The 26,941-nt window shown below is 38.2% G+C and overlaps 1 protein-coding gene across 2 annotated transcripts in view; it reads right to left on the reverse strand.

Annotated features, from left to right (window-relative positions):
• Positions 1–2,249: 2,249 nt before the first annotated feature.
• cnih3 (cornichon family AMPA receptor auxiliary protein 3) overlaps positions 2,250–26,941 on the reverse strand; it is a 62,414-nt gene continuing 37,722 nt past the window's right edge. The window contains exons 4-6 of one of the 2 annotated variants that reach the window (XM_072681029.1): positions 17,780–17,892; positions 14,104–14,247; positions 2,250–3,786 (exon numbers count right to left, since the gene is read on the reverse strand). In XM_072681029.1, coding sequence (XP_072537130.1) covers positions 3,759–3,786; positions 14,104–14,247; positions 17,780–17,892 — 285 coding nt within the window. In that variant the 3' untranslated portion in view covers positions 2,250–3,758. Of the gene's footprint in view, positions 3,787–14,103; positions 14,251–17,779; positions 17,893–26,941 lie in introns of both variants that reach the window. The other variant, XM_072681020.1, reaches the window with a different exon arrangement.

Raw genomic sequence — 26,941 nt, forward strand, 5'->3', positions numbered from 1 at the left:
TCTAGAACTAGATAGGCCAGAAGACCTAGAGAGACAATTTTCCAGTGAAAATGGTCCCAACCACTGGAAATCAGAGCATGATTGATTGATTGATTCCACTGTCACTTCCTAATGGTGGTAATCTGATGCATTATGCTGTCAGTTGTAACAGCAAACACTTGGACCAATGGAAAACTTGTTCTGCTCTATCTGTGTAAACAATTATTGGAAAGCAATTAACCATTCATTTGGTCCTTATTGACTGAGGAATGTTATGTTGGGCTTGGAAGGCAAGAATAGAATAACTCCAAAGTCACACAGAGAAAATGCAAGGATGTAAGTAGCACACACGGAGGAAAAAAAACATATAATGATTTAAATTTTCCTCTTGAGCACAGCCCAACAAATGTAAACATGAATTTCTCTGCTAGTTTAACATTTTTTTACACCTAGCTGTCTGGGGGTGGTTAGGGGCGGATAGGAGCAGCAGCTCCCTCTCTGCATGCCAGAACTAGTAGACCTTTGACGACTTTTCTCATTTCGCGGCTATAAGCGGCATAGCGTTAGATGCTGGAATGCTGGTCCTTAACCAACTGTAATTATGGAGCATGTGGCAGTGATGTGGAGGGGAGAAGCAGGTGGAGCTTGGAGGACAGCCTGCCACCAATCTGTCAGCTGCGCTGCTCAGAAAAATGCACATTAATACGCTGACAGACAAGAACCATCACCCCCCTCCCCTTTCACCGCTCCAACTGAAGCCCTCCTGACAGAAAGTATCAGCGTGAAGAATGTGAGAGAGCAGCGTGCTCTGAAGGCAGATATGGTAAAGGGGAGCCAAACATGACATGAAGTTCCAGTAGACGAAGAAATGTGAAATATGGTTGGAAACTAACAGAGTGAAAAAAGCTTGTGTAGCCTAGTAGGAAAGCAGTCATAAATACTGTGTTCATAATCATTCACCTGTTAACCCATTCAATATATAGCATTTCACTAGAAAAAGACATATGTATATATTTCTGTAGTGAGGGGTCAAATTAGGATATACCCTTTCATGTCCTTGCAAGACCTCTGGCATATAGCCTTTTTGACCTGCTTAGTTAGTGATGCTTAGTTATCTAGCTTGCTGGATCATTAAATCTACTTATAAACCAAGGCTACAGACGGCTAGCTTAATGGTATTGTAAGGCTAGCTTAATGGTATTGTATTGTACTTTGCAGTGTAGACACTTATATTTGAACCTAACAGCGGTTAGCGTTTGTCATGTGCCTCCACTCACTATAAGTATGATAGCAGGCTTATTCTTGATGAAATTGATGAAAAGCAAATGTTACCTTGAGCACATTCTTTATGTACAAAAAGCAGTGACTGTAGCTAAGTAAAGACAGAGAAAATATAATAATATAACAAATGCTTATTTTGTAGTGAACATGGTGGAATTTAAAATTGTGTAAAATCTTGAGTCACTGCAATTGTACTGGAAAAAAGTCCAGTCCAAAAGTCCAGCTGAATTTATTTCTAATTCCAGCCCTGTTCAGTACTTATGGCAAATCCGCAATATACTAATTTGTCCAGGAGCACACTTTGGGTCTATTTTCAAAAATGTCAACATTGGCTAATATTCTCTCTGACTCATGTCCAAAAAGCAAACAGTCTAAATGGTTTGAAAAGGGAAAGGAGCACTTAAGGGGCAGATCAGATCCTTAGTGGAGTCAGTGTCCTTATGGCCCCACCCTTGATCTGCCCACAAAGCTAACACTGCTGCACATTGACTTGAAATGAGAAGACTGGAAACCTCACCATAAATACAGCACATATACCAGCAGTTGAGTTAGCTGGCATTATACGACAGAACATAATAGTGAATAAAAGTCAATGACAATAGAGATGAAAAAAAGAGATAATAATGTAATAATACTCGCTTAAAAGTCCATGTCCTTTATTTACATTTCTGCTTGAGTAAAAATGCTAATTGAGTACTAGACTTTAGTGCTTAAATATCAAAAGTAAATCTACCTGGCCATATAGATGTAAAGGGGGGTCAAACCCTGCCAATAATCTTGATTTTAGAAGCAGCATCAGATGAGCAGGTGTCTACAGTATTATCTTGTTTAATATAAAGTGCATATCTTATTCCCAGCCTTGATGTTTGCCTACAGGTTCAGGATCAGGACTACTGAAGTCATATCTTTAATGACAGAAGCACTTCCAAGACAGCTGATGAATTGATTTTAAAATAGCATTTATTTTACATAATATACAAATACCTCAACCAATATTGGATGAACACATACACATTAGGAATATAAAATGTTTGTCATCGTACAGTACATTAAGCGTAACTACACAAGGCATACTGAAGTCAGCAGGCTACATGATGTCCGCATTACATGGCCTCTTCCGAAAGGCATTATTATTTTTATCCCCCATGTCTAAAGTGACATCCGAACGGATCTTGTTTCATTAAACACCAGGCATTTTTGCGTCATGTGGTTACACTCTGCCTGTAATGTGACAAAAACAATCAAATGGCACGGCCTCTTGTTCAAAGGCTTTGGCAGTACTTGGAATGAGGAGGATGCACAGGGGTGTGGGCAAAGAAACTTCAAAAAGTTAAGATGTGGCGTGACATTGCAAAAAATGAAACAAACAGCAAGGCTATTTTCAGAGAAGACTTTTGGCAGCATTTGCTGGAACTCGTTTCGTAAGTTTCATAAATGTCTATTTTGTGACTACCTTCTTGATATGGCTAACTTAAACACCAGGTTGATTAATTTGTATTGCTGTTGTTATGCAAACTGAAATGAATGAAAGAACAGCTTACCCTTTAATACCGATCTTGTTATGATGAACAACTGATACCTTGTTTTGGTGCAAATTCCATATTACTTGTGATAAAGTTACAACAAATACATAATACTCTACTTTTTGTTCACCAAGATAGTTTGACACGTTATATAATACTATATATTGGAAGACTTGACTGGTATTCTGGGTATATAAATATAAATTATTTCAACACATCCACCTACCGTAATAAATTGTGCAAACCCATAACAACTATTGTGCAAAGGTGGTCCTTTGAAAATCGGCTCTAGTTTCCTAGATAAAACCTCAATGTAAGCCTTTTTTTTTCATATATCTAAAAAATGTCTCAACGACTGACGACACCAGAAACATTAGAGCATTACACAAATCTTGCTATGTACACAAAGAATGCAACATGTACATTTCATATTAAAATCGCCTATTGCAGGATGCACAAAAACACATATCACAAAAGCCATTCACATAGAATTTAGATTGTATGAACCCATTGGTCTAGTACTGAGTGTCTAGTAAAAATGCAACATTCGCTGATAAGGTTGGCCATGTTTCACTTAATGTGCCCTCAACCCAACACCAGAGTTTGGAGCTACATTTGGTGGAAGTGTAAAGGTGATCAGGTGTTGGGCCTCGATGTCCTTAAAGACATGTGCTACGCCTGAGACAATCTGTGCAAATACGACCATGTGAACTTATACAAGTATGTGAGTGTGCTAGCAGTATAGTACCAAAGAGCCCCCACAACCAGCCGCCCACAATGTTAGGTCTCCAAAATCTGAGTGAACTGGTAAACAACACACGTTCTTCTTCCATACTGTTTAGAGGCCAGGTCCAGATGAAGACATCTTTCTCCAGGTGACCAGAAAAAAAGTTCTCCAGAGATTGGTTTAGCGCTTTGATTTCCAGGTAACAGTCTCTGATATCCACCAACTTTTCTTTAGTGCCAAGAACTTTGTTATGAGGTTACCAAAGAGTAGATCATACTGGAAGACAAGAGGAGAAAATTTAGTCCACGTCAACATACACTATGTACACAACCAGGAAAATAAAGGACTAGGAGTAAATGAAACAAAAAACATTGTCCATCATTAATCTGCATATGCTCATGCAAATCTGATTGAAGCCTGATGTTTAATGTATCACAGGAGTACGGTTTCTGGGAACGGGCCAATTCATACGAGCTTGTTTGTATTGGTTTATTTGAAGATGCCATTAAAGAGGGCTTTAGAAATGCCCACAAAGCTAATGCCAATGGGAGGGAGTCTGACACTTCAAACATCAGCAATGTTGAAATAGCTCGAAGCAAGTTACGCTGAAGTTATGTTTAATTAATCAAATCAATTGAACAAACTTTGGCATTAGTCATGTAATTGGAGGGAGGCTTTAGAAAAGAGAGGTCTGCTGCTGTAGATATGCAAGAGCTCTGTAAACTTTGAAAAGGGGAAAATAAGGAAGATGCTGCACTTATGCCACGTTATGTCCCTGTTCAGAAATGACGTTGCTACAATCACACCTGTTACCATTGAAAAATATTGTTCAGCCAAAAAATCAAATGTACACAGTTTTTGAGTACATTGTTATTGTGTCAGAGCTTCGACGTCTAAAATCTGGAGCTATTAGACTAATGTATCTCACAAGCATTGTGGAAGCTACATGCCTAAAGCATTATGCTATTATTGACTTGCTTTTGAGATACTGAATGGCAAACTGCTGTCTACAAAATTAATAAACAAACAAATTGCAGGCATTGAGCTGGCTCTTGAAAAAGGGGGTCCTTCTGTATACAGAACCATGACAACTCAGGACCTTAATGATTAAATGGTTCTGTTTTTTTGTGTTTTTTTTTTCTGCATGCTGGAAAACATCTCTTTTTCTAAATTCTTAAAAGAACCATTCAAAAGTGGTTCTACACTGTTAAAAGTATAAGATCATTGATGAACCTTTGGACATTCTCCAGTTTGAATCCTTCTAGGAACCTTTTTCTTAAAAAAAAGTTTTTTGAAGGTTCCGCAAAGCACCTTAAGAGGTTGCTCCACAGTTTCAAATTAAAGAACCTCAAAAGATTCCTCAAGAATCTTATACTTTTAACAGTGAACATCGCACCAAAAAAGGTTCTATCATTATTATGAGTTAAAAAGCTTTTTTTAGTCCTGCATACAATCCCATTACTACTGTTTTAGTTACTATATGTGACAATTTGGGATATTTCATAGATAGGAAATTACAAATCTTAAAATGCACCACTGGGCACCTTTAAAAGGGTTCTTCAATGTTTATTTACAAAAGTTAAAGGATCCATTACCATGACAAAGAACCATTTTAATGCTTGTGTGGTTGGAACTCGGGATAGGTGGGTTCCAGGTGGGCATGGGCTCTGAGTGAAATGGTTCTGGTGAAAGTGTTTTTCTGTGTGCTAGAAAACATCCAATAAAATCCTTTATAGAACCCTTCAAAAACATTTTCTTGAAGGTTCCTCAGAGCACCTTAAGAGGTTACTCAAGTAATATATATACTGTATAACAATTTTCCTTCGAGTGCTAATCACTGTGTTTTTCAGTCTTGTATGATTTGTGGCACTTTTTGCTTTCTTTTCTTTTTGCCTTGTAGGACACCATTAAGGCAAGTGTATCTGAGACACAGCTAGATAATGTTTAAGGCAAATAGGTGATTTAAGCATGCAGTTTTTACAATGCTAATCTTCTGCTAGATTTCTTCACTACATTAGCTGTGTGGCTGGCTGATTCACTACTTTTGGAAGAAGGAGAAAAATTTGTTTCTGGCCAAACCATTTCTTTACCATAGGCTTGTTCTAAAGGTTTCCGAGTATTCACTGCACATGCAGAACAGACTTCATGCCATTTGGGATCTCTTCTGGCACTAATGCATTGTTCCCAGCTCACTCTGGGCACAGAGGAGGGAACTGTAGGTCCCACACCCATTACTATAATCACCAAATAGGTGCTGGGAGTCAGCAGTAATTAGCATGAAGGACTGAAGCAATTTCACACTATGAAGGGAAATGAGGATGGGCCATAGTTAATCAGAAACCACACTTGTAATTATTTGGGTGTTACAAAAACCCAATACAATGACAACCCAGTTACATGTGGTAATGTATATTCTATACAAAATTTATATTCTGTACAATATTTGTATACTGGTAATTTATTCAGTCAAATTAATGATTACTCTAGATGTTACAGATTTTGAAGCAGTTGAAGCTGCAGTTTGACAGATTGTGTGTTGAAAACAACAATAACAAAAAACAGCAAATTAGGCACTTTCTTTTCTTTTAGAACACTTTGCTCATTAAAAAGCAGTGCTCCAAAGTTGCATTGGTTCTATCTTGAGGGGATTGCGAGTTCGATTATCGCTGAAGCCACAGCCATTTGTAGCTTAAGGTCTACATAATTGGCCTCACTCTGGGTAGAATAAGGCTCTTGTTCACCCCCATCACTTGGTGTGATAGTAGCTAGTGTAGGCTGCTGTTAACCAATGTAACAGAATAGGCAGTTAGCCCCAGGCCCGGATTGGCCATCAGTAGGAACCAGGAGATCCCCAAGGGCCTGGCCTGTCAGCTGGCCTGGATGGCCAGGCTAGATGATGTTGCACAGAAATCATTCCTCTCACTGACTATCCTAAATATTGTTGTGAGTGATTGGCAGAGCTAGTAAGAGTATGACACAGAGCATCCTGATTGGTCTGTCTTTGTGTTCCCAGTGGGTGGACTTTACAGCTGGTCTTTTTCTTTCCTATAGTGTGCATCGGTTCAGTTCAGTTCAGTTCGTTGGTAGAGTAAGTATACTAAACTATACTACCCCTGCTTGTAAAGTCAGAATAATGACAGGGTTGCAGCAGTGAATGTTATAATGCCTATGGTGGTGAAATGACTGTAAACGACATGTTGAGGTGAGTTCGACAGGTGTCCTTATTTCATTAGCTACTTTATTTACACTAGCTGGCTAGCTGTGCTTCTCTACTGATGATAAAGCCACACTCCCTATAGACTTGCTTAAAGTTATATAACTAATTTTAAAAAAGTGTAATAAAATCATTCATAATTCAGTTTTCACAATGTGCAGCAGTTTGATTAATTGTGACTCTCCAGATATGTCTTAATTATCTGCTTACTTTCTGATGTACGCTAGTCTCTGAGGTTATTAAAAAAACATTGCCATAGATTATAGATTAGGTTATTAATGGCCCTTATTTCTTCATTCATCTTCCATTAAGGTAAAGCAATAAAATCCCTGGTAGTTGTGTATATGTACAAATATGTTAAGAGCTTATTAACTTTAGCCTGTTAAAGGTTTTTCACGTTCATAACGTATGATCAAAGCATTAAGTATGTATAACAGATCTGGAACATTTTAGGAAACTTAGCTGGTAATTAAAGAGTTGAACTTGAATTGCTTTAATATGCCTACAAAGACCTGTACTATACACCTACTAATGCATAGACAGTAGCTGTGAGTATATGTCCTAGCATGATTCCCAGCCTGAATGGTTGTCCCAGTCCAGCCCTGGCAAGCACTGTTCTTCATGTACGTCTTGAGCTGTCAAATGTTGACATTACAAAGGCACAAATATAGTCACAATACCACAAGGTTCACTGAACATATCACTGATCATCATTCTAGCACATGGTTGCATCCACACAAAAAAAGTGTATTGTAATTTACAGTGTAGACCCGTGGTTCCCACTCCAAATGTTTGTGGAGTGATGCTTCATGTGTCTCTGAGAAAGCATTTGCTACCTTTAACACTCCCAGTTTGGTAGCATCATAGAAACAACTAAATTAGGGGAACAGTTGGATAAAAAAAGCAGTAGAGGGCAAAACAACAACCAAAAACTGTTGTAGTTGAAATGACAAATGACAAAATCTGGTGCTTTATCAAAACTCTTTAGCAAGGAATGCCACCAAAGGAGAGGGAAGTGTGCACAGGTTATGAATATGCACGCTGCTTTGGACTGGATTGGAGTTCGTAAGAGAAGAAAACGCCCATGGGTTTGTTCAGCCTGTCGGGGTACTGCTTAATTAGAGCATTTCCTTCCTCACTACTGTCGGATGCCAAGATCACTTTGTCAGCAGATTACCCCTTCTTAAAGTGGTGCCCTCCCTTTGCTTCCCCACTGGCTAGAAGTTAAGGTCCAGAAGGCCAGGCGATGGGCTTCAAAGCTGCCACCATTCCCATAAATGTGAACAGACTACTAGCTAGTGGATCACTTAAAAGGAGGTGGCTGGACAGTATTTGCAAAATACTCATGTCACAATTATGGTTTTAATTTATTAGCAAATCAACAATGTGGCAACAATGTAACTGGAATTGGTCAAGATACTCAACAATAACAAAAGCATTATTCTTAGTGAAAAGCTCATTTGCAATTTGCAGATTTCAACAGTAATAGTTTATTTATTTTTACCAGTATGGTGATATTCATTAATATACAACTTATTGTGGAGCACTAGCTTGTATAGGGGCAATTGCATGTGTATGAGCAAGACTGTGTGATTCTAACATATGCAGTTCCTGGTCTTCTGCCACAAGGTCCTGAGGCTGTCATACTTAAGAAGGGAATGCCCTGCTAAAAACTGCATGAGCATTTCAACTACATATTGACGGTATGTGCTACATAGTAACATTGTTATTAGAAAACCCGACACTGTGTGCACTTCCTCTGACAACAGAAATGAAGTTCTTTATTTGCTAATGAACACCTGCATCATTAGCATATTTTGGCTAAAGTGTGTTTTTAAAGTATGAGATGTTGTGCCAGTGGAACAGCGGCTAACTGAACAATGACAACCTTAAAAGGCAACTGGGCCACTTAGTGACTGGCTTTCAGCTCTACATCCAGCCTCTATCTGAGCTGTAATGTAATAATGTAAAAAAAAAAAAACTGTTCATGAACAGTTCACAGTGTTGAGTGTTTGTTTTGACTCTGCAGGTTTACATAGTAATTAGGCTAGTTAACATCTCTGAGGGACATCAGGTCCTATCTTAGTTAGGCATCAGTCAGAATTGCTGAGTTAAACTGTGAAAAGATGTATCAAAATTAGTTTGTGTATTGCAGTAAAAGAATTTACTGTATTAATGAATTAAGGTGGCTTCTTCGCTAGATCAGAACTCGTGGTTATTTACTTATTTAGGAACAATCTTTTTGATTCTGACATTCTGAGATACAATTAGTAGTTGGTTTTAAGGTCCCACAGCATTATTGGGTATCTGATAAAATCTCACTAAGACGCCACCGATGCTTACTTGGGGGCAGTGGTGGCTCAGCGGTTAGAGTGCCAGGATATCGATAACAGGGTTGTGGGTTCGATTCCCGGGCTCAGCAAGCTGCCACTGTTGGGCCCTTGAGCAAGGCCCTTTACCCTCTCTGCTCCCTGGGTGCTGGAGTTGGCTGCCCACTGCTCTGGGTGTGTGTGTGTGTGTGTGTGTGTACTCACTGCCCCTAACACGTGTGTGTGTGTGTGAGCGTGTGTTCACTACCAGATGGGTTAAATGCGGAGGACACATTTCGCTGTACAGTGTACACTGTACAGTGACAAATACGTGCACCTTTACCTTAGCATCTTGTTATATCTGGCAAATGCCTCTGCAGTGATGGTTTCTTGTATATCCGTATTTATAAAAATGCTGAACACATGGCCCTGACCTATTTACTATTATTACAGCAATACAGGCTAAAGCTTTAAATCTGAACACAAAGCACACATACAGTAATAAAAACATTTCTAATGCATTTAGACCTAAAATGAACCATGAGGGAAAAGTCATAACACAAAAAGATATTTTCCACAAAGACCAATGTGATGGAAATAGCTCTTTAAAACCAGAATACATAATTTAGATTTGAAACATATACCAGAAACATATATAGTCATGCAAAAAAAGTTAGGACACCCCATGAAAACCTTTTTGAGACCACTGTCTTAAAAACTAAAGCTGAAACATCACACAGCTGAAAGATTTCTGCAAGGAGGAATGGGAAGAACTTTCTCCTGGTTGATGTCAGAGACTGGTAGATCATTACAGGAAATGACCAACTGAAGTAATTTCATAATTCGTAAAATACCAGCTATTAGGGCAAAGGGTGTCCTAACTTTCCCTTAATTTTTTTTTATTTAATAGTAATTTAGCAAATGATTATTATAAGATATTTCTTCAGTTTTATGTTTGTTATATTACCCCCATCAGTTAATCCATATGATTTGTATTTAGCTGTGTGTTGTATATATGTATTGTTCATACTGACACAACATACTTTACATTTGCTATTTCTGAACAGTCGGGAAGCCTACATGCAAGAACAGAATGAGAATTAATACTTCGTTTTAATAAGTAACATTAATAATGAATAAAACCAATTATATAAATATATATTAATGTAGATCATTCATTCCTAATTAAGTAATTAATAAATTTTGATCATGAATCTCACTGCAAGTTGTAAACAATTGTATTGAATAAGAGTGGCAAATTTGCCCTAAGCAAGTGTTTAATCACAGCAAAACCAGCTCTGACTTTACAGGAAACTAAAGAAATATTCTTAACTCTGTAAGTTAATGTGGAGTTGAGCAAACAGTGTAACGTTTATTCAAAGTATGCCTCTTTTGTCAGAGTGGCACCCTTGTTCTGCAAGCAGGACAACTCTACTCTTTACACGCTAATTCGTAGAGGCACCCCTACAATCATTATGTGTCAAAGACTTGGGTGTAAGTAGGTTGGGTTAGAGGATCATGCCACAAGGAAACATGGCTTAGAGGTTTGGAGTTGTGCAGGAAGGAGATGCATAGGCAACATTCATCAAATCATACATTTGTTTCAGAACACACCCAACATCAGCATTTGGTGGCAGCCAACATTTCACATGTTTATGTGTAAAAATGTCCTTTACTGACTGAATTCCCTGTGGTAAAAAAAGGCTTCAGAAGTGTAAGAGATCACCTGTGAGAAGTCTGTGAGGTGTTTTTGGTAAAAGTTACCTAGTGGAAATCGAGCCAGGGCTAAAAGGTTTATGCAGGGGTGGTGTGGGTTTGGGAGGTTAACAGGGAAGTTGATTTTAAAAGGTGGGATAAACATGGAGAAAGAAACTCACTACCGTTACCACGAGTCCTAAAGAGAGGGTGCAGTCCGGTAGACGCTATAGGAGTGAAAGGGGAGTGATATCACCTCATTAAAGACCTTACGTGTTGCAAAGAAACATGAATATTTAAGCACTTCACTCCTAAGTACAGCATTTTCTCTTTCAGGAAATGAGCATGAGCCCCTTCCAAGCATTGCTCAGCCTGGATTAGTTTTACCATAGGAGAGTTTAATGACAATGTCATTTCTTAATGATGTCACTGGCCGATTAATGCAGGCTAAAATAATGGCACATAGGGCGTGGTTGGTTGTCACAGTGCCTCTGTCTGTTTCACCATTTGGAGGACAGCAGAAATACTGATTTGGTTTTTAAAGCATTATGGATAAAATTGTTACCTTCTATGTGGCAAACTGGAGTACATACAGTCATGCCCGAAAGTATTCATACCCCTGGCAAAGTTTGACTTAAATTTACTTTTATTTAACCAGAAATTATATTTTTGCCTTGAAACGACACAGGCATCTCCCAGGAGATAACACGATGATGTACAAGAGGCATCATTGTGGGAAAAAGTATTTCTCAGCTTTTATACACATTTGAACAAAAAGTGGCATGTCCAAAATTATTCATACCCTTCTCAATAATTAATAGAAAAGCCTTTATTGGCTATTACAGCAATCAAACGCTTCCTGTAATTGCTGACCAGCTTTTTGCATGTCTCCACTGGTATTTTTGTCCATTCATCTTTAGTGATGAGCTCCAACTCTTTGAGGTTCGAGGGTCTCCTTGCCATCACCCTGATCTTTAGCTCCCTCCACAGATTCTCAATTGGATTCAAGTCAGGACTCTGGCTGGGCCACTGCAAAACATTAATGTTTTTGTCTGCTAACCATTTCTTCACCACTTTGGCTGTGTGTTTTGGGTCGTTGTCGTGCTGAAATGTCCACCGGTTCCCAAGGCCAAGTTTCTCTGCAGACTGCCTGATGTTGTTGTTGAGAATCTTGATGTATTGCTCTTTTTTCATGGTGCCATTTACTGCGATCAAGTTCCCTGGTCCATTGGCTGAAAAACACCCCCAAAACATTAGGTTCCCACCACCATGTTTGACAGTGGGGATGGTGTTCTTAGGGTTGAAGGCTTCTCCTTTTTTACGCCAAATGGTGCACACATCATTGTGGCCAAACAATTCAATTTTTGTTTCATCTGACCATAAAACAGAACACCAGAAGTCTTCTTCTTTGTCCAGATGAGCATTTGCAAAGGTCAAGCGGGCTTTTGTGTGCCTTTTCTGGAGAAGTGGTGTCCTCCTTGGCCTGCGTCCGTGGAACCCAGCAGTGTGCAGTGTCCGTTGAACTGTCTGCCTTGAGATGTCGCCACCAGCAGAGTCCAGATTCACCAGGATGGCCTTGGTGGTGATCCTTGGATTTTTCTTCACCTCTCTCACTATTCTCCTGGCCAGCACAGGTGTCACTTTTGGCTTCCGACCACATCTTCTGAGATTTTCCACAGTGCGGAACTTCTTGTATTTTTTAATAATACTTTGCACTGTAGCCACTGGAACTTGAAAACATTTTGATATGGCTTTATAGCCCTTTCCTGACTTGTGAGCGGCCACAATGCACAGCCGCAGGTCCTTAGTGAGCTCCTTTGTCTTAGCCATGACTGTCCACAAACCAACTGCAGAGAGCTGCTGTTTTACTCCTGTTGAGTTGATTAAAACAGCTGTTCCCAATGAATCAGGGTAATTAGGATGCTTAAAAAAACAACTTATTATATTATAATTATATTATATTATATTATATTATATCTATACTATTTGGAATGGTATAGAACTTTGGATTTTCCCATATACTGTGACAGTTTTCAAAGGTACTTTTTGTTCAAATGTGTATAAAAGCTGAGAAATACTTTTTCCCACGATGATGCCTCTTGTACATCATCGTGTTATCTCCTGGGAGATGCCTGTGTCGTTTCAAGGCAAAAATATAACTTCTTGTTAAATAAAAGTAAATTTAAGTCAAACTTTGCCAGGGGTATGAATACTTTCGGGCATGACTGTACGTACAGTACATTCATCATGCTTAAAAGTATGTAAACTGTAAGTCCTGCCTGCAAATTTCAGAAAATGTAATTGTAAATCCTGAAGGTCATATACTGTACCTTCCTACTTGTAAATAATTTAATTTGATGTGACTTTTTAAATACCACATTGCAAAACAATGATAAATAACAGGACATTAACAAAACTTGGTATCAACTTAGACTCTTTTCAGATTGGATTAGTTTATCAGGGGGAAGTTTAAGACATTTTGCATTTCTCTTCTTAGTGATAAACTCTTATATCTTCACAGCAATTACATTTTCATTAGGGAAAGTTTTAGTCGGCTGTATTTTTTGTTTGTTGATGTTCCACCATTACAAGTGCCCCTTCTATCATTTTATTTTATTTCCTCTCCTGCTAAATGCTTTTTCAGAGGGTGGAGATAAAGGTCTACCACCCAGATCCAGAAGATTGCTGAGAAACTGTCCCAGAGCATCCATAGTTCGTGATTTAGGAAGTGTTAAATATGGACTATGGACTAGGTGCCCTATGAACAGCAGCAGTCAAAAGTGCCTTTTTAACACTATGCCATGTCTGGTGAAATATCATGTAATTTAAGTAATTTGGCTTGTAGTTGTTTCATATTAACATACTTATTTAATTACTCCTGAGACTAAAAATTCTCTCTCCTTGGCAATCACTTCAATCCAGTACCTCCACAGGTAAAAGTAATCCTTCTTGAATAGGGCTTTATTCTTTGTTTTATTGTGATGTGTTTTTAATACAGCTCATAGTTTGTTCCTCAGTCCATTATGTCAAGGACCAAATGTTATTAGGTTGATATGTTCTGTTAAGCCCTTGAAGATTATTTCTTCCATTTACAGTAATATATAGTGAAGCCATAGTGTGAAAAAAACAGGAATTCTACCCAGAGGCATGTTCCAGGCGCCAAGCAAGTGCACTGTGTCCTTGTCAATTCAAATGCTTGTTTTAGTATACATCTCTGCTATGCTATAGGCTGTTAGCTTATACTATAGCAAATACACATACTAAAAAAGCATAACTCTCTGCAAAGATATAAGAATCATCTTATGAACTGACACAATTAGTAGAAAATTTTAATAATTTAAGCCGAAACAGTAGAGGTTAATGGTAGACACCCACCAGTAGAGATAATAGAAGAAGGAAAGCACAAAGAAGGACATCTTGCACCAGGCCTCTTTCTGGCAGAACTTGAGAGTGTCCCCATTCATGACAGACGCAGGGTCGTAGAGCAGCTCCTTAGTGTCTGTGGGGCTGTGAAAGTACCTGCCGAAGAGGGGCAAAAACAAATGCCGGGTAGTGTGACATGTTACACCACTCAGTCCCTACACTACACTCTCTGGGTTGGGCGGCGTCCATGCCTGTTCCATCACAGATTCCATCACAACTCCTGGGTTTGGACTTTATTTGGATGCTAATTGATGGTAGTTATTGGACAGTAATAACAGCTTCAAGTCCCAATAGTAGTAGCTTAGATGATGTGGGAATTGAAACCACAACCATGTGAGCAATACTTCAGTGCTGTAACCACTGAGCTACCAGTGCTCCTATTAAACTACAATAGATACAAAGATGCTTTTTGCAGCCCTGTACCCCATCAGACAGTAAACCTTCTACCCCACACACATACAGATTGCTTCAATGTATATGTAAGAACTTTAGGTTTGTAAAATAAGCTCTCTTAATACATTGTACAATGACAAAACACCAGAGGCACAGCAGACATTTAAATAGGTGTGGTTTAGTCTTATTTGGTATCACAGACAGCAGCTGTGGTACAGCTGTGTTAAATTACATTACATTTACAGTTAAGACATTTAGCAGAAGCTCTTCTCCAGAGCGACTTACAAAAGTGCTTTGCTATTTACTTAAGAATAGCCTCAGCTAGTTTGAATATGCTAAAAATTCAAAGATACCTTTAAGTTTAAACTCTACTAAACAAAAGTCAATAAGGAGACCACTCTACAGTCTTCATGCCCAAGTACTCTTGGAAGAGGAGGGTCTTCAGTCTGCGTTTGAAGACAGCGAGCGACTCTGCTGTTTGGACACCCAGGGGAAGCTCGTTCCACCACTTTGGTGCCAGGACAGAAAAAAGCCTGGACGTTTGTCTTCCGTGGATTTTTAGGGATGGCGGGTCGAGCCGAGCCGTACTTAAAGCTGGAAGGGCTCTTTGTGCGGATCGGCTTTTGACCATTGCCATCAAGTATGGAGGGGCTGGTCCGTTCTTGGCTTTGTAGGCCAGCATCAGGGTAGTGAATCTGATGCAGGCAGCATCTACAGGAAGCCAGTGAAGAGAACGCAGCAGTGGAGTGACATGGCTGAACTTGAACGTTGAAGACGACCCGTGCCGCTGCATTCTGGATGACACCAGCCAGAAGAGAGTTGCTGTAGTCAAGTCTGGAAGTGACGAGAGACTGAACAAGCACCTGGGTGACTCTCTAGAGAGGAAAGGTTGAATTCTCCGGATGTTGTACAGGAGAAATCTGTATGACTGAGTTACGTTTGCAACATTGCTAGAGAGCAATAACTCATCATCCATGACTACACCAAGACTTTCAAGTTTCTGTAGAAGGAGTGACCAGTGAGTTCTCAATTAGAGCCTAGAAAATAAACAGTAAATAACACATTTGAACTTTTTAAAAACATGTGCCACAGATCAGAGAGCACAGTGTTAGAATTTGCAAATTTAGAAGTTAGAAGTTACAAATTCATGACTCACTAATACTGCTGATTAAACTGTCTGTAAGTGAAACTCAACACAACAGCAGATGATAAACTAACAGATAAACTTCATTTTGAGTTCATCTCTCCAGAGCGCACAGTGTGCCATTTGTTAAAATTATGACACTCGCTCATCACTCATGTGGATCACGCCAGCAGCTAATGGAACAAAATTAAATGAATATTATGTCAGAATGTGTTAATTTACCCCCAAAGTCACTGGGCATACCCCTGGGGCTATGTGCACCCTGGACTGGAAAACAGTGGACAACTGTGATATAATTTGCATGTTTTCTAAAAATAGAAATAACAGTACAGTTAACCTCTTTAAATCAACAAATCTTAATTACAGCAATGCACAACAGTTGTGAGTTGTGCAATACTGTAAAAAAGTTAATTTAGGTAATTAGGTAATTTATTTTGTAAATAAAAGAGAACATTGTCTTGCTGAGACTACTAAGCCAGTGCAGGTATATAAAAAAATGAAAAAAGGAGGTACTAGTACATAAGGACAGAGAGTATGTGTGTGTGCGTGACAGTGGTAGAGCAGTAAGGACATGGGCACAGCAGCTGTGCTCAGTAGAGAGGAGGAAAGGAAGGATGGATGAATTTCATGCTACATCTCCCTCTCTCTCCGAGTAGCACTCAGAAAGCCAGTCTCCGAAGCCGTACGGCATCTGGCACAGGCAGCAATTAACATGATGGAGGGGCCGCCATAAATTCTACTGGCTAAAAAGAACAGTAATAAACTTCTGTGAGTATTAGAGATGATAATAATACCACAGCAAGAGCACAAACAAAGCTTGGTAAATCTACAGCGATGAATGTTCACAATGCTTTCAGAGCCCAACCTGGGGGTACAAACAGATTATTATGCACAAAATGTCACGGACTGTGGCTGAAGAACTGGATCCTGTCCACTGAGAAGCTTTGCCCTCCGGTCCTTGCCGGTAAATCTAGTTCACCTCGTTTTTCTTCCCAGGACAAAAAACATTGGAGTGACTTTGCTACTGAAAAGCGGAAGCACCTCATATCTTAAAGCTGACTATAGTAATTGCCTTTCACTGGAAAAAGATTTGTTGCGTGAGCAATAAATTGTTGCAGCCTCTTTTAATGCCTCTAAACATGACGTTTTTCGCTTCTGGAAGTCACTGTTTGTTGAAGCATTAGTTCTGACAATGAAATATCTACCCACTGTCATTATCAATGTTTCAAGTGGATTAGCAATCCTCTGGATAATTTGCTTTAAAAAGTATATTAGAGGCTGAGAATAGAGAGGCTTGAGGGGCTTGATACATAAAACAAGTTACAAACTTCAGAATATCATAAACACACCTGTGCCCACATCCAGAAAGATGTTTGAGATTTATTCACCTTGCTGTGTGTGATTAAATCACTGTCTAAGTGCTGAGAAATTGTCAGCAAAAGCATCTGTTAACTAATAGAAATGGCAGTTAGTGTTCTCTTCCAAGGAAGATATTTTATTTAGTGTTTTGTATCTTGGGGTGAACCCAGTGTATTTACATTTATGAAGGAATCTGGTGATTTTAGACTTTTACAGTGATATGCATTGAGGATGCTCATGACGTAACTAGATTTTGTGATGGTGTTTTCCGTCATCAAGGAAAGAATTCTGATTACATCTACTTTAGTTGTCTTCTGCGGTCTTCCAGGTTTTGTGGCTGAGGTCACCTGTACATTCCTTCTTTTTACAAACACACCAAATTGTACATTTCTGCTCTTTCACTTTTTTCAACCTAATGATGACCTCTCTCACTTGCATTAACACCTCTTTCACAAACTGAAAATTCCCATTAACAGCTACCAAATACAAATTCAACACTTTAAATGAACTTTACACTGCTTATCTCCTAAATTTGTCATGAAATAATGAGGGCACCTTTTAAACCCAGATATAATTGCTGGATTGAAAAAGTGATATGCAGTCATTAACAAGGGTTTTTGTAAACATGCTAAAAACCTGAAAACTGAAAGCACAAGACTGAGCTTCTGCAGACATGTATATGCCCTAAACCGTATGTGCCTATTAATACAGTAGGCCAGCTTAGATACTCACCTCCATGTGTTGTAGAAAAGGAGGGGGATGTTCAAGCCCACAGTCAGCCACTCTTGTGCACAGAGGAACATGATACAGAAGAGACCATGAATGGAGTACTCTGGAAGCACCAGCTGGTGGGACAACAGATAAACATTGGTCACTTCAATTTACTTGTTTGTAATGTGAATTTAAAAGCGTATATGGTATAAACACGTAAAATGCAAATAGGAGCATACTTTTCATGAATAAGAGATTAATGTTGGATATAGCAAGTGTCCTGTAATGAAGTTAAAAACAAGTTTTTGCGCAAATTTGTACTGAATAATTAAAATTCACTCCAAAGAATGTTGCATGCATCCACACAATCAGTTATGCAGAATTATGCAACAAGAAGTCACATAACAAGTACCTCACACTTTGTTGATGTAGGGGCTCTTTGGTGACTTAACAAACATTCTGTAAGGGTATATTCACTGTGCATGTTAAATTGGAGTAAATAGAGACACTTATGTTTGACAACTGAATTAAAAAAGACTTAAGGAAATATAATATGTAGTACAGTTTAAATGTACTGCAACAGTTATAGTTTTATTTGTTTTGGCTTCAGGCTTCAAACTTTAAACGAAATGGGATTTAATATGAAATTTTCACTATGAAGTGCAGACTATATTTAATTTAGCGTATATTTAATATGGGACATGAGGTATGATGCTGCTATTCAATATTTTTCATGTACATCTGCCGATATAGTTACATAATGTAGCCCAGTGCCACCTAAACAGTCTGCTCTTCTGGAGGCCAATAAATACATCATCAGTTTGAAATATCAGTCAGATATGAATATCTGTACAATGACAATTGTTTTACATTTACATTTACATTCGTTTACACATACATGTTTGGCAGTGGTAGTTGGTACCAGTTGTAGTTTTTGTTTCCATAACTCTCCGGTTTCTAGTTATTGCTTTATACACATATTTGTATGTCCTGGCTACCTGAACTTTTACCCTGCAATAGATTTGATTATGAATTACTGGAAAGGTCCAAATAAACCTGACTTACTTTTATGTCCTACTGTCTCAAGCCCCTGTTGGGTTATGCAGAGTTTTTGGTTGAAATTGGCTGGGTAGCCAACAATTAACCCAAATCATGGTGCATATTCAAGTAGCATGCAGGGTTGATGTTTTTGTCTCAGCATAAATAGACACAATGTTAATAACTTCCAACCGATTCTATTATGACTACATTATGATGACTGAAAAAAAGTGATATTTGCTGGCTACATGTTTTACCAAAAATGAAAGAATTCATGTGAAAGAATAATCATTGAAGAGTGTGAAGAGATCAAACGTCTAAATGAAGTTACTTATTAAAGATTCTTTGAGCAAGACAGGTCTTGCAAAATAACAAAAGATCAGCTAAAACATGAATAGTCTATGCTTGCAGTCAGACCGTACACATCAAAGCACTCAGTTCAGAATGTTCACCACTCTACAACAAAGAAAACTGACGCAAACATCACAAATGAGCAGAACAGAATTTGCAAGTGTGGCTCTTCTAGAAAAAAATGTTCAAGTTCTAACAATAAAAGTTTATGAACAGGAAGAGCTCTCAGTAAAATGAGTGATCATGTAAAAAGTTTCTTCTAAATTCTTTACAGATACTAATGGCTATAAACCCAAAACAGTAAGTGCCATCCTTAACTCTCCTTTACCTCATCGCTCCCTTTTTCATTCCAGATGCTATTCATGTTCATGTTCCTTTGATTAGTTTCTGTGTTTTCTATAATGACCTCTTCCAGGCCTGCTGTATTCTGTATCCTACCTGTCTGTCAATGTATCATTGCTGCCATCCTTTAGGGGCCCGACTAGACAAGCACTCATTTTTATCCACTTTGTTAACTTAGCAGCCATGCTACTCAATTCCCAGAGCACTCGTTAAAAAAAGGTGCAGTAAAAGTGTACATTTTACCTGTGGTCTGTACTTACAAAAAATAGGAAATAGTAGCTACAGACTTATTCAGCTCAAATAAATGAAGATCGTCACAAGCATTGACAGTAGGGTTCCATTACACATACACCAGTTAAGAGCTGACTTTTGCAAGACATGGCTGTCCAGGTTTTATTATAGTTGTATGTAAATGTTTGGGCACCCTTGGACAGAACACATATGTTGTTTTTTTTTGTTAAATTGAGAAGTAGAATCAACAGGCTCTGTACCTAATCAACCATAAAGCACATTTTTAACAAACTATTTTAATACAAATGTTACTAACAACAACAACAAAAAAAGCCAATGCAAAAGTTTGAACACCTTACCGAGTCAGTACTTAATAACGTCCCCTTTGGCAGATATCATAGCAAATGCTTTTCTATAGGCAGCTAAAGGTCTTTTAATTCTGGAAAATCTCCCACTCTCTTTGCAGAAGGTCTCTAGTTCTGAGATATTAATGCATGCACAGCTTGTTTAAGGTCTATTCACAATTGTTCTGATGTCTCACTGTCCATGCTGTACAACAACATGTGTAGTTTCAGTGTAATATTTGCAAAACCAGCAGACAGAATACATTAAAAGAAATACGGTGTAACCTCTGCTACAGCCATGATAAATGTAAAATGGCCAGGATAAGAGCATGTACATTAATATTAGCAGTTCTTTGCCTGATACACACCAGTTCTATGCCATTCGTTTACATTATGTAAGCATGATTACATCCCAAATTGGTCCCTGCAAAGAAATTGAGAAGTATGCATTATTAATGTATGTATTAATCATTTCAGGTTTGCAGTAATTATTACCAAATTGCTTCCATATCACTATGCCTTTATTCTGCCAATTGTGATGCAAACTTTATTAAACTGCTTACTTTCAATAAAGCAGCAAAAACAAATTCTCTAACAGTAAAACGTCATCCCCATATCAAAGGACTGAATGGTCTTAATATAGAGTGCACTGCAGAGAATGGCAGAGAGTTATGTGAGTATGGGTACACTAAAGGCGTTCGCTTTATTATGTTGACTCATCCAAGCCTACTTCAGCAAAGTGGGGGAGGTAGAAAATCACTCACAAAGGAGATCCTGACAATTCTCTTCATTTAGTGTCTGCAGTCTAGAGAGTGAGCCAGGTGAATCCAGCAGTGTATACTTTTTTTGTGGTTGTGCCTGTTATAATGTTCAGAGTCTTACATGGCAAGGCTATACATACACTTTTTTGACAGCTTATATAGAGAAACAAAAAATACTACCTACCAATATGGCAATCTGCACAGGAATAATATAATCTGTGGTTATTTCTATAGTTATAGTAGGCAAAGCTGTCAGAATCTTAACTGATATGGTAGTGTGCTGTCCACTCAAATGATTGACATGGCTTTGTTTGAAATCACAAAGGCCCCATCCAACCAATTAAGAATACTATGAATCATCAGCTAGTCAATTTAGAAAGAACAGCTCTCTTTCATTTTGAATGAAAATACAAACAAATAAGTGGGCTCATCAGTCTAGATATGCCTAAATATGACTATTTAGATGTATATGGGCTTACTGGGGGCTACTGTGTCTACTGGCTGTGTTGTTTCTACAGAAAAAAAACCTCAAATGCACTTTTTTTCTCTGGAACAACACCTACATTATGCAAGGACACTATACTAGTACCAACAGCACCCCCTGTGGAGAGTCATCAACCTGCTTAATGTAAGTGAATGACTGGATGAGTGAGTGATAGGTTATAGGGTGCCTTGCAGAAAAGTAGAATACAGCAGAATACATATTTTTAAGATACTACCAGATAGATCATGAAGTTAGATACTGCACTTCATCATAAGACTGTGTAAAAATCCAATGTTCGATTTATAAGAGAGACCAGAAGATAAGAAGTATAAAAGTATAATTTATTAATCATATCATTATTCCTAACAAACATTGTACTGCTTTAATGCCACGAAATTTGAATACAATTACTGAACAAAGTCACTGTAATTTGCCAATTATTTATGGATATATATATATATAACCATTGAAGGCAATAATGAAGGGAGATGCAGGGAGATGGTTTAGTAAAGTGGGGTACAGGCATCTGTGGAGGTCATTGAGGGGCTCATCTGGCAAGCTGTGGGATAATCTGTCTTCTTCTATAAGACCTCAGGCCACAGTCTCTCAGCATCTGACTATGTTTAGTCACAATCATTTTAACTGTGTTTCTACACTTCACAGTGGGTCAACATTTAGAAAATGTGTTATATGCAATGCAGGACTTCAATAGGTCTGCTTTCTTACAATATACAGAACAAGCATGTCCTGCCATTAGAACATAAAAAACACACCTAGAGAACAATGTAGGCTTTCAGAGAATTCCAATAAAGCAGTGTATTTTATGAGATTTATTGATGATGTTTATTAGAAATTAATGTGTTCTAACAAAGCCAATGGGAAGCTATGGGAAGGCCCCGAATCCTTCACCCCAACACGAAAAAAGCTGCTGCTGTGAAAAGCTACACATCTAAATCTTACGTACACTAACTTTCTAAACTAGAAACTGTCTTGATGTATTTACATTTGGATTGTCTGCTGATTTAAGGTAGCATCTTTGTTCAGCAAGACCTTTTTTGACAATGCACAGACTGTGTCCTGGTCTCAACCATTTCTTTGTGTTCTGATGACTTTAAATACCCAGAGCTTTAAATGCCTGTAATTAACCGTCCGGCAAAGGCCAGCTCATCTAACTCCATTGTCCTGCCTGTCCATTAATTAGGGGGGCTGTCGCTGAGGATGATTGAGCTGCAGAGTTCAGGAGCATTGGGTATTTGTCAAGCGCAACTTTGCAGATGTATCCACCTCCCTCTACACAGGAGAACAGGGGGTGAATGACAAGCTCTTCAGGCTTCAGTTACCTAATGAGAGATCTTTTGTGGCAGTGTCATTCACTGAATCGCCCACTCACTCTTACGCTCTCACACGGCTCATTTTCTGTAAGCTCTTAAGCACAGATTCAAATAATGAAATAAAATAGAATGATGTTTGCTGTTAGTCTTGGCAAACACATTTGCCACATTTAACGCAGCCTCTTTTCACTAATCATATTAATTTGGATGCAGATATTATTGTGTATTTAGGTTGGAAAGCATGTCTCGTTCTAACAACATAAAAAATTACTCGGAATACATTGTGATTTCATTGACTTTATATTTTAACATTTTTAGCGACAGTCTGTTTTAATTAACCACACCTATGCCATAATTTGTAATGTTCGCAGCTGAACTGGCTGGAATTAAGGGTTTTTAAAAGTATTGATATATTGAAACGTAATGACGCTGTAAACCTGAAACAATACACATACTCATTTCCACCATGTTAATAAAGTCTATTTCATTCCATATATCAAAGATAATTAAAGGGTTTCTACATTTCTATGTGAGCATCTTACATAGATTGCACAGGTTTATCATGTTTTGACTGTATTTGACTCTCTTTGTAAACAAAATAAAAAACAGTGTGTTGACTGTCTGAACAGTCTGAACTGACCTGAACTTTAAATCAATCACTTTTAAAAGCTTTAAAAATGCATTTGTTGTGGTTGGTTATCAAACATGGCATAAGGCTGGAGAGGACTGGAGAGATTCCCCCTTTCTGCAGTATCAAAAAGGGTATTGAATGTGGATATTCATTAGAGGTTGGGATACGAGAATCATGACTAGTAAAAGCTATATGTTTACACTGTTTTACATGTTCAGGTTGCTTGTAGAAAACATGTCTTTATTTTGTTTAAATCGCTTAAATAATATTTAGCTAAGGCTTAAAAATTTGTACGTACACAGGGTTCTAAAAGAAATGTCAAATAGAAGATTTTTGTAAAATAACCTTTATACTAAGTTCTTTAAATCTCTGTGTAAATTGAGTCTGATTTATGTTCTAGGAGGAATGGAGGTTTGGACCTAAAGTCACCTGTACATTTACAGTAGATGAAACTGCTCAGCATTCATGGAAGCTCAAACAGCTTAAAATTTTTTTGCATTTTTTAACATAGCACAAATTGATGTGAATGTAGAATGTAAATTGAAGGTAAATGTAATTCTTTGTTTGAATTAATCATGTTTGAGTTAATCATGTCATTACATTTACTGTGTATAGTGTAGCAAAACAATAGGATGAAGCAACTGAAATGTGTCAAAGAAGCAAAAGATTTCAGCATTATTAGAACCTTCGATATTATAATATAACATTTACTGCAGTAATACTGTAACTTTCCATCCATCCATCTTCCTATCCACTTCTTCCTGGTCAGTATCAAGGTGGGTCCAGAGTCTACCTAAATTCATTGGGTGTAAGCCAGGAGTACCCTCTGGAAAATGGATGCCAGTCCATTGCACAGTACCATACATACCCATATTACTCATATATTCACACCTAGGGGATGAATTAACCAAGCCCATTCACGCTCTGCATGTTTTTGTGGGAGGTGAGATGAAACTGGAGTACTATATTATTCAATATATCTTGTATATTCATTTAATTAATTATATCATCACTGCACTGTGATTCTATCTTCTGTTTGTTAATGCTGCAGAGAAAATCTGAATCACATGACACACTATTCCTATAATATAACTATATTTATAGTTATAGTTAGTTTATAACTATAATATAAACTGACTTACTGGATACGTGCATGTGTGTGCACTGTGATTTTCTGCCCAGTTTGTTGGCTGTGGTGACTAATCAGGCTGCAGTTTCAGGCTCCTTTTAGCTACAGCAAACTGTCCTCAGCCTTAGGAGATCAAAAGAGCTCCTACTCTCCAATTACTGTCTTTCTCCTTCAACAGCAGCAATAATTAAGCGCAACAAATAATTACACACATTTTCTCTTTAAAAGACACCTATTCTCCTGAGACAGGGTAGCATGTGAACTGACTGTTTCTGTTGAGGTGTTTACAATGTACATACATTGGAGAACATGCTCACAGAAGCTGAAAAGAGCACAAAAAATGGCCTTTTAAAATCAAGGGTATTAAATAAGAATATATCCTGCATCTCTTCTGTCCAGAGGAGGCTTTCTGCTAGATTTTGAAGGAGCATTTCCATGAGGATTTGATTACATTCAGTGACAAGAGCATAAGTAAGGTCAGGATGTTGGATGATCACCTCATTCCAAACTCCCCAACTTATCCCAAAAGTACTGGATGTAGCACCCACCATCATTTAAAAGAGCACAGTTCCACTACTCCACAGCTCAATGCAGGGGTCTTTATACCCATCTAGCCCATGCCTGCTAATAGGTTCATGTTTATCTGCTCCAGAGAGTCCTATTCTATTGGCAGTACTTCTCTACAGGGACTAGACATGCGGTGTGTGTCAGGATGTTGGATGATCACCACCCCACCTCATCCTCAACTCTCCAACTCATCTTAAAAGTATTTGGTGGAGCACCATCCATCATTCCAGAGAACACAGTTCTACTGCTTCACAGCTAAATACTGGGGGGCTTTATACCCCTCAAATTGTATTGGCAGTACCTTCTCCACAGGGACTAGAAAAGCCATGTGTATATTTGAACATCTTTGTCAGTAACGTAAAGTAGCCAAATGCATTATGTAGTGTAGTTTAATGTACCCTCTAAAATTGGCATCCGCAAAATGTGTGTGAGTGCAATTTGAAATATCATTAAGAATATTCCTCAGGCTATGCATATACTCTCTTGGCAATTCTTTTACATAAAAAAAATTTGAAGGTTGCTTGACTTACAAACTAAAAATATTTTAACATTATTACCATTTTATGTTGAGATGGAAACATGTGATGTAATTAAATTAACTCTCTTTATCTTTCAACAGAATGAAAATGACTAAGCAAGAATAAGCAAGAATGCCCTTCCTGTCTCAGGATCCTGTAGTATGTATTCTCTGTGTTGTACTGCTGAAAGATGGATTTCAAAGGTGGAGCACTGTGCTGCCAGCCATGTTTCATTCTGAACCCTACAGCGCCTTTCCGCTCTCCGAGAGTGCAGCAATCACAAAGCTCACAACGGTGCTGAGCTGAGTGCATCTCATATGCTCCGAGCCTTTACAAGTGTGTTGTTCTAGGTTAAGACATCTGTGCCAGAGCAGCGAAATGAAAATTAACTAGAGGCCAGAGGCAGTGCAGAATGGAGCTGGGCGAGTTGCACTGATTGAAAGCTGGGGAGGAAGAGAACTGTGGGACAGATGAATGTGCATAATGTGCCTTGATGTGACTACAATATGTACTGGCACTGAGTATGAAAATACTCATCAGTTTACTAAGCATGTAGGATTAGGATAGGAGGATAGGGTCTTAACTACATTTGCTGGTGTGGCAGGCATAAAAAGTGCTATGTGAGAATTATATTAATTCATCTGAGCCACACTAATGTAGTATGACAATTGGCTCTATGCTGAATATATGCCATACCTTTAATAACCATAACTTACATTCCACTCTCTCACAACTACAGTACTATGCAAAATTCCGAGACCATCCTTAATTTTTTAGACTTCCAGTTAGTGAGTAAGTCATTCTATGGATTCTATGGATGAGTAAGTCAATCTAAGGATTATGTACAAATAATCCTTATGCGAGTGGATTATCATTAATCTAATCTTCTCAAAAACATCTCGTGAAAGAAAATGATTAAAATGATTAAAAGAAATGAGAATGACAGACCAAAAAAATCAGATAAAAAGCTTTCATCTTTGAGAAAGAAGAGGACAACAAGCTCCCCCCTCCACAAGTGTTTGTGGCCATTCTTATACTGTAAGAAGATTGAACTCAAAACTGTGGATGCGATAAAGGTATAGAGCTGATCCAGAAACTCTTACTGAAAAAAAGAAAGAGTGATATTTGCAAATAAAACACAGTAGCTGCAAGTCTTCCCAGAACAATGAACCGGAGATTCTGAAGTACTGACCTTGGCAGCATTAAATTTGTTTAATGACTGAGATGACTAAGAAAAAAAGCAAAATGCTTTTAGGACAGCTGGATACACATGTATGAGAGGATTAAATGTGTAGTGAAAAGGTGGAACTGTCAACATTGATGGAAATATAAAGAAGTAATATCCGACTTCTCACTATAACTGCTGCCTTTGTTATCTGAACTGACCACATTTTTGTATATTGTCTCATCAGCAACCATCATGCAAATAAATTCAATCAAAAAAAAAAACATTAAT

This window comes from Salminus brasiliensis, chromosome 1, assembly GCF_030463535.1.
Source record: "Salminus brasiliensis chromosome 1, fSalBra1.hap2, whole genome shotgun sequence".
Classification (NCBI taxonomy): Eukaryota; Metazoa; Chordata; class Actinopteri; order Characiformes; family Bryconidae; genus Salminus; species Salminus brasiliensis.